Here is a 9,838-nt window from a genome sequence, read left to right on the forward strand (position 1 = left end):
TACGAAATTTTAGTGATATTGATCCTAAAACATTAAACCGGTCATGATCTAAGTTTGTGAATTATGTTTGCAGTTTTCTTGACCTGCATTGTGACGTGTCATCGTATTAATTTTATATTAGAAAACTATAGCAGTTATATTAGAAAAGTATTGCATTCATAAATTTTTGATATTAAAATATCATCGCTATGATATAAGACAAATATCGCATTGATATTTTAAAATATAGCAGTATCGTTGACTTATAGGTGATTTTGGCGTAGCAAACATTTGAATTCATCTCAATTCTATTCCACTGAATTTGCTACATTTTTATTATATAGATATTGATATAATGTGTACATCTACAAATGATAAATCGTGCATTTATGTTTCATTTATTCAATAATTCAATTTTCTCGTTTAAATACACCTTACTTGTTATTACATAAAATAAATCATGAAAATTATACACCAGACGTATGTCGTGTTATATGTCACCCCTGTTTTAAGAAAAGAGTCATTACTTTATACCGAGAAATCTGCCTTTCTTCGTACAAATGCTAACATTCGTCTGAAATTTCCCACAATGCAACTCGTTGATATAAGACAATATCGCTCGTTGATATAAGAAAAGCTTTTATCGAATCGCTACTTCCATAGACTGATTACTAAGTGCGATAAAGTTTTAACAGGTAGAAAATGGCCAAAGTTCGATAACTACACTAAGAAATTGTCTAAAAGCCGTGCGACATAGTTATAATGACTTGATCTTGTATTGCAACTGTGTTGTGCGGTATTAAATGAGTAGAAAATCATTTTTTGACTGGGATGGATATGTATTATTATAATTTTGTTAATATGTTTCAAAGAGAAATGTTTCAAACCAGTTTCAGCATTTACATTTGTAAAAATGATAAACTAGATAATTCAAACTATCTATCAAATATTTCAAATTAAACTACCCTTTGTCAAGGCTTGTGATTTACGAGAGTCTGAATTATGTTCCTTCATTTCTATATTCACTTATTTTTTAAAACATTTCTTATTTTCTTAATTCATTTATCCTGCACTTCTTGCCATTATTCTCTATTCTTTTAACCAAACCATGATAACTCTTAGATACGTGTACCAGCATACCAACAGTACTTAACCAAAATGAAATTGTTTCAGTGTCACACCTAAAGTTTTAAAACAGTTTGTTTCTGTTCAATTAACCTTTTTCACGAATTACTCTTTTTGATTAAATTGTTCACTGTTCCAATTTATTAGTCTTGGGTATGGGTTTCTAATCTATAATTATGTTAATTTATACATTGTACCATGGATAGGAAGTTGTCTCATTGGCCAGCATACCACATCTTATTTATGTAAACAAAAGGTACAGCATATGCATGTAGTCAACGATTCGAATTAAGAAGAATAAAGAAAACAGCAAAAAGTCCGGCTGTGTATAACTTTACAAATAAATATGTCGATTAGTCCAGATACTTCTACCCTGTGATCCTAAGTACTTTAAATTCAGAACTTATTGAGAGCTTTATATTATTAATGCGAAAAATGCGACTAGGTTAGAATTGCAGTACTTAGGACTCGCCTTTTAATATGTGATAAATATATCTTGTGTATCTCTATGCAGATCCTGAATAAATCTCAATAATAAAACTCTTTCAAAATCGCAATGATAAATGCTCGTAATATTAAATTTCATTTATTTACAATATTCAATGCTTTAAGAAATATTGTTTATATATACAGGAAGATGTGGTACATGTATGAGTGCTAATGAGACAACTCTCCATCCAAGTAACAATTTATAAAAGTAAACCATTATAGGTCAAGATAAGACCTTCAACACGGAGCCTTGGCTCACACCGAACAGCAAGCTATACAGGGCCCCAACAATTACTGGTGTAAAACCATTCAAATCTAATCTATATAAAAACGAGAAACACGTATGATATACATAAACAGACAGCAACCACTGTTCATCAGATTCCTTACTTAGGACAGGTGCAAAAATTTGCAGCGGGATTAAACGTTTTAATGGTACCAAACCTTCTCCCTTTTCTGAAACAATAGTATAAAATCACAACATAGAAAGACACACTATTAAATATCATTTGGAAGGCTTAACTCGATCAAAACACGCAAATTTGTATTATTTGGGTTTTTTTTTACATTGATAATAATATTATCTGTCATATTATTACATGCTATTCAGTTTGATATAATATTTAATAAGCAAACAGACTCTCTAAAGAAATGTTTAAGACTATCGAAATATCGTTTATTTGGTAAAATTAATGCATCGTTGGATTGATACCGCACATGAAAAACTATTGGTTCGAAGATAATATAATTCTAAATTTAAATCGTTCTATTTATAATATTGTCGAAAGTATTATCAATAACCATAATTCAAGAGAAAAAAGTCACATTTTTTCATATGTTACACTGACTATGTGTGAAATAGTTTTTGTTAAAATAAATCAAAACTTTATTTATATAGACCCATTTCGCAGATTAATTACTCGAGAAGAACAATGTACAAATATAGTTTAGCTAGTACACGAAATCAAACAATTTAAAGAACTTATTTGAATAACAATGGAAAACCCATGTATAATACCAATATGTGTCACTTGGTTATTTAAATACACACAGTCGATTAGATAAAAATACTTTATAATTGCATATCTTACACACTACCTGAGGTTTATACCCGGATGAAGTATGCACACTGGTCATGGGTGTCTAAAGGGTTCGAACGTATGATTTTAATAAAAAAAAATGAAATTTAATTAAGAAATATTATAACCATTTTTGCTATCATGAATACATATGTCACGAAATATTAATTTTTTGTCACTTAATACTTTGAGTATTGAAATTTATTACAAGAAAATAACAAATAACCTAGCCAATACCTCAATTAAAGACATCCAATTGATGATAAAGAAAGCGCGATATTCGTTGTTTTTACTTTTGAGAGATTTTTGCTTGGAGATTTTTTTTAAGCATATGTTTCAATGTTTGTTTTTAGCATAAACCAACGACATTTCTAATATATACCTATAATTGACATACAAAATTTTCTGTAATTCTGGGGTGCTCTCCAGGTGACACATTACGAGTGTTTAATAATAATATTTTTATGTTTAGCAGAGTGAATATATACAGTAGTTTAAGAAAAATTTTGTCATTTAGAATGACATTATATATTTTTTACGCATAACAAATCGACATATATTTAAGATGTTGTGTTTCATGTAACACACAAACTCTGTAGATCGCCTCTGAAACAAGAGAAGACGCCATTTTACGACCTTCCGACTTTTAATTGCACACATGAATTTCGTATCTTGTCCCATTATGGAAGACTGTTTTGAAAAGACATCACAGTATTGAAAAGTGTAAAATTATAGAACTAAGCTGAACTTCTACGATGGTGGGTATTCCTGCAAATCTGCATATAAGTTATTATGTTTAAAATCTGTTTAACGTTCTTACTTCGCAACCGACATAAAATGTCATTGGCGAGCTCTTCTGGTGGTTCCTCCATTACTTTAGAAACTTATATTCAGTGCAAAATATTGACATTTGAGTTTTTAATGCTAATAAATTTGTGTATGTTATAAATGATGCTCAATCTAAAAAAAAAACCACAGCAACATTGAAACAATAACTTTCATTTTTGTAAGCATTGAAATATTGCATTGACTAGTATTACACTGTTTTTAACATGATGTAAACAAATAATGATATAAATTAGTTGCAATGCATTATTTTGAGTTCCAAGTGAAAAAAAATCCGATATTTACATATGTTAAATAAACTTGATAATTTCACTTCTTTGACGTCATACAACAATAGGTTTTGCCAAGACGTTGTCGATGACGTTGCATCAAAACAAATTGTGAATACGTAAAAAAAGATAAAGTTACCTGCATTTTTAACTTTGTTCCCCTTAAAAAAGCCAAAGTATAAACAAAAACCCAGAATAACCAATCAAAGGTTCAAATATGAAAAAAAACCTTTCCAACTTATGATAGAACAAGACTGATAACTATCGTCTACGCGAATTCGTAAATTAATGTGTTGTTCGGTCTCTCGTTAAATTTTTTTTATTAATTGAATTCTTCGATGAGTTTATTCTTTAAATATAAATAAAAGTAAATTACAGCATGTAAAGCAAGACTTTGGTTAGCTTGCTTGCTATGTATGTTTATTGTACAGATTTATTGGGATAAAGTCCAATTAAATTTAAATATGATACATACAGGTTTAAACTATGCCTATATATATTTTTTGAAGATGTCAATCTTGATTAATAAGCTTGAATAAACATGTATTCAAACAAGCAAGCAGGCCAACCTAAGTTTTACTTTACAAGCATTAGGAAATTAGCTGTAATAAATTATAATATATTTTAACTCTTCATTGAAATGATCTAGTTGCATTTCTATCATTACCGTCATTAGCAAAGAGAGTACATATTGATGAAGTAAGAACAAATGAATTCAAATATAATTCACAAACATACAACGCAATGTATGTTCACAACCATATTTCAATAAACCCTTTTATCAGCATATTAAAAACCCTTTCAAAATTAATTAATTTTATTTTGTGATTTCGTAGGATTATTGTGTATTGCAATGTAAATTAATGCAAGTAAATGTAAACTCCAATCATACCACATCTCCTTATTTTTATATTTATATGAACCTTCATAGTTATAAAGTATACATGAATAAGTTTAACTATAAAACCTGGGCTATTTAGTTTTTCATTATCAACATGATGTAGGTGTAAACAAGAAGACGGCATTATTTTAATTCAGATTTCTGTAATTTTACTTGATGTGCATTCACAGGTCACTTTTAAATCTTCTTTCATATTAAAAAAAACCACGATGAGTATTTTTAAAAGTCGAACATACGTTGTATACAAACTAGCACAATATGTATATATGTTTTCTATCTTAATACAAGAAATTTAATTACTTTAATCATAAATTTGCAGATGTAGCTTCACAACTGTAGTCAGGAGTTCAACAGTTATGTGGTTCAAACTATTGATGCTGGTAAGTCACTTCAGTTTTATAATGACTATTTAAAACTTTATTCGTTATTTGTACGAATACATCTTTGCGTGTGTATAAGTGTTCTTATATGATTGATAATTGTGGTTTAGTGACTGTTTTGGTTGATAAACATGAAACCACTGACCAAATCTGAAACACAAAGAAATATTCAACAACGAATACACCTTGTCAAAACACTACAATATGCGGAAGAAATTGAAATGGAAGTTTCCTTTACATTTGCAGCTTTTTAATGTGAAAGTCATTGACAAAGATTTCACAATATTCCAAAAAGTGTCTTAGTCTTGCACATTGTAATAAATACTTGAATCGATAGATATAGGCAACAGTTATTTACATTTGTTTAAAACTCATAGATAACAGACAAGACTTAGCGAATCGTAGAAAACTCCAAACTCAGGGGTTGAAAACATTATTTAAACTGTATTTAATTGTTTTTTTTTAACGACAATATATATTTATTCACCAAACATGCTTGTTACATTGTTACTTCAAGAAACCAAGCTTTTCTTGATGTATCCTGTGATATTCCACTGATTACCCAGGTTAGTAATCAGTTGCTGGTATATATGTATAAAATATATGTACAAATTTCTTGAAATACACAAGTTGAGGGTTCATTTTTATCTTAACAAATTGACTTATATAATATGTCTGTTGAAAAGCTTGAAGCCTCAATGTAATTCCTTTCCAGATCAGTTTCTGTTTTTGGGATGTTTTTTTAAATATGTATTTCTGCTATCCAATTATTCTTGCAGACTAGTTTTTGCAAAATAAAATATTGAGATATAATACCAGTGTCATCAATAATATCATTAACAAATATCAAGTTACTCTTAATCCAATTTTTAAAAATAATGGTTTTATTATCAAAATTACCTGTTAACTTATTTCTGTGAAGTTAGTAGGGTTGTTTTTGTTTGTCCACCACCTTATATTACCCAACATTTAAATACTTCTCTATAAAATTCAGAGATGTGTTTGATATTATTCTAGAATTTTCTTTTTTTTTAACGATTCATTTTAAAAATCAACCAATTAATACCAAACACACAAAGATATTTCAAAGGAATTAACTTCCACTTTGAAATATCATTATTAATGAGTTTACTTACCCAAGATGCTTTCAGAGACATGAAATAAATGTATGTATTTCATTGTTGAGCTTTTGTATTTTATCAATGGCGACTACTTCGATTATCTATTAGCTTATTTTTTGTTTTGTTGTTTGTGTTTTTTTGTTGTCTCCATACTTTCATTTTTAAAAGAATGGTGACATACATAAGATTGTCAGAGACCACGATTCCGTCACCCTAAAATGCTTGCTTTATTTTAGGTACATTTATGTGTATCATTTCCGCTGAAATGCCCTGAACCTGCGCAATGGGCACTGCGTGCCAATAGTCACTGTGCAGATCCGTCAAAATACTTTTGTCTAAAGAATGATCTAATCAAGGGATATTCTGAAAACTGTACAAGATCAGATTTTCAACAACCAGGTAATCAATTTTAGCGTATATCCATTTTTTATTGGTCTTCATTTGAAGGGTATATATTGTCTGTATAGGTCAAGGTGGTTTGATTAGAATGTCTAAAATAAACCAGTTAACTGCAGTAATTTTTGTTTTCATATAAATTGAACCACATAATGAATTATTTTACAAAAACGTAAACCATTACTTTAGTGCAAGGTCTATTAAACGCCTTCTTATATCACCAACAACTATAGATTATAACAAAACTCATCGACAAACTCTTTAGTTTCTATATAAATAAATCAAACATTATTCATAATTGCAGTTAAGTTGACAGTGTTGCCATCAGACGGTTAGAATTCTCAAACCAAAATTAACATCGTTCCCTAAAGAAGGATGTCTCCAAAACTGTGTGTTTTTTTTTTAGCACTGTTGCAAATCAGAAAACGTTTTGAAAAATAAAGGATAAAACACCTCACGCTGGATCAAATATGACAGCAAAGATCCAGTGAAGAAAGGAATGACACATTTTAACTTAATAATTACAGGTAGAAAAGCAGTTCTTCGTGGAGGAATAGATGCAGATGTTTGCTCTGTAGAAAGATACCAGCCATTCCCAATCAAGTTTTTCACAAATGCTAGTACGAATTGCATATTTTTGAAATCAGTTTGCAATGAAGAAGGGCAGGTTGTATATGACTCAGGAAATCGTAACACTGATACTACCTGCAGATGTGACTACAGACGAGGTTTTGATTTCCTGGTGAAACCAAACAACCCATGCTTTTGTAAACCATCACAAGAAGATTGTTCCTGCTTCTTAAAGACCTGCTCAAATACCAGTCATACAATTTCACCTGGTTGGCGTTGCTTTTAATAAGTCAAATATATTTCTTTTGGTAGCTTTTTCATTACATCTAACAAAATCGGAAAATAGGATAGTGTAAACATTTACTTTTGTTCTCATGTAAATATTATGTCACCATTGATTTGGCTTAATACGATTTGTAATTTTTTTTTAGTTCAAGTAAATTGTTCGGTTAGATGTTTATCAGTGGTGTCAGTGTGATATATAATATTTTTCGTTTATTGTAAAACCAACTGCGGTTTATCCTTTCTGATGGTTATTGCTAAAATAAAGTTAAATGAAGCGATTTTGTAAAACTTTGAGTTTCATGGATTTTTTTTATGAACTTTATAAATAAAACTGTCATTTATTTTTTATCTACTGTCGATAATAGTATTTAATGTAAAGTGGATGAACGAAAATGGTTAAATACATGACATCAATATGAATAAAATACCTATAGTGAATAACGTTATGTTTTGCTTATAGATTACCAATGCATTTACATAACACACGTTAATCTGGTAACGCAATGTCGACCAATTACAGACGAAAAGTAAGTATATCTTGTCCGTTTGTATATCAATTACAAGTGCAATTGCAATAATAGTGTTTATTTGTCAGTCAAATCGACTATTTGCTAGCCCTGTTGGTTTACCATCTTATATTAAAATAACTTTTATACTCCAGAAATGTTGATCAGACGGTGCACAGATATGTCATATTGTTGCCGCCCAATAAAACTACATTTCTAATGCTTGAATCGTAAATATATACCAATGAATATGATGGTTTCATATCTGGACATTAATGATGAGACAAACACATATTGACGACTTACAAGTGGGATCTATGATAAACGAAGTTGCATTTTCGTATTGACAACGTTAAGGCCTGTTAGTAAAAAGTACTCTCTGTATTGTCATTCAATGTGTTTTTACCCAATTGATATGTTACGTCGTTAGTACATGTTCAATTTATACGGATTTCGTCAACAGGGTTTACCAATAAAAAAAAAACCTGCTGCGTATGGTTTATGATGATAAAAAACACTAAACAAGTATTATGGTCAGCATAACTGTTGGCAGACAAATATGGTGTGTTTTTTGCCTCAATCCAATGATTTATTCCTGCAATACAACAAAAGTCTTCCTCAATGTTCTAAGAATGTAAATTAACCGATTGATGTGTCCTATTCCTTATCGTGATTCGGGGTTTGATTCATATATAGCAGGGGATGCTATTTCTTTTGTCGCCAGTTTTTCCTCCTTTGCAGCTCATACGCTTCCATCAGTTAATGTCGGAGTTTCATTTATATATATGGAATACAAACACTCGCCGAACTGTGTCTTTCTTCGCAACAAAAAGAAAAAACCTCTTTACAGCGTCTAATCATCTTGAATATATGTAAACATCGTTGTTTATACATGCTTGTTCTGCATTGGATAGTTGTCTCATTTCTCAATTGTATTTATACCGCACGTTATTATTAACTAATATGGTTGCATTTCCTCCTTTTAACTGATGGTAAGGAAGTGACGTTCTTGTTTCGAAGAAATTTATTATACATCGGTACTAATCGATTTCAATCTTGCAACGACAGTCAAAAATAAGGTCATCGGTCTCCAATATGCGACGCAAATGTATAAAAATTAGAATCAAGTAGGACGCAAACATGTATCATTGCACACCATTTTTTATTCATCGATTTTCCTTTACTCTCGATTAAGACCACCATCATTATGTCATCAATTATTACAAATGTAAAACCTCAAATTGAGATATTGAATCTAGAATTTCAATCTTAAAATTCTAATTAAGATATATCAATTGTTGAATGATACTTCTTGGATTTCTGTAATTGTTCCGCATTAAAACATCAGTCTATATATTGTCGTGTATGTGGCATAGTTCGTCAATGGTGGTAACTACCCACTTATACCTTACACCATTACACCAATTACCATACACCATTTCACAATACACAATTGAATAACCATACAACGTACAATATTCGCCTTTCCTTTTTTCATTTGAATCATTCACTAATCGATCCACGGACAATGTAACTGGTTTTGCGGAATTGGAGACAATCAAAAAATATTTTACGAAACATTAAAAAACGATATAACATAGTTACTTTGTTCACTATACACAGTGCCCAATGCACTATTTCAAATTACATAATAGCTTTTCATGGTTCGTTTGACGAATACACGAATCAATTCCTCTTACTATCCCTGTGTATGCTCGATGAGATTCACTGTGACTGTCTTTATTATATTTGGTACTTTGATCGACAAATATATCATTTATTAAAAAGAAACCAAATTGTTTTTTTCTCTGGTTAGAATGTTGAAGCTTGCCGTACAGTATAAACATAGCATGGTTGAGGACCATGAAGTGTGCCACTTTGTATATTATTTC

At 30.2% G+C, this 9,838-nt stretch overlaps 1 protein-coding gene across 1 annotated transcript; it reads left to right on the forward strand.

The window, feature by feature from the left end:
- Positions 1-3,280: 3,280 nt before the first annotated feature.
- Positions 3,281-7,881, forward strand: LOC139505451 (uncharacterized). The gene is made up of 4 exons (XM_071295029.1): positions 3,281-3,430; positions 5,008-5,068; positions 6,426-6,588; positions 7,113-7,881. Exons 2-4 carry the CDS (start codon positions 5,045-5,047, stop codon positions 7,439-7,441), a joined length of 516 nt encoding a protein of 171 aa, XP_071151130.1. The 5' UTR covers positions 3,281-3,430; positions 5,008-5,044; the 3' UTR covers positions 7,442-7,881.
- The last annotated feature ends 1,957 nt before the right edge of the window (positions 7,882-9,838 follow it).

Source organism: Mytilus edulis, unplaced genomic scaffold, assembly GCF_963676685.1.
Source record: "Mytilus edulis unplaced genomic scaffold, xbMytEdul2.2 SCAFFOLD_469, whole genome shotgun sequence".
In the NCBI taxonomy this organism is placed as follows: domain Eukaryota; kingdom Metazoa; phylum Mollusca; class Bivalvia; order Mytilida; family Mytilidae; genus Mytilus; species Mytilus edulis.

Bases quoted from the DNA above. Each gene is read 5' to 3' on its own strand.
- LOC139505451 (XM_071295029.1), top strand. From the start codon at position 5,045: ATGTGGTTCAAACTATTGATGCTG. The intron at 5,069-6,425 runs GTAAGTCACTTC...GCTTTATTTTAG, and splicing joins GGTTCAAACTATTGATGCTG to GTACATTTATGTGTATCATT. The intron at 6,589-7,112 runs GTAATCAATTTT...TAATAATTACAG, and splicing joins ATCAGATTTTCAACAACCAG to GTAGAAAAGCAGTTCTTCGT.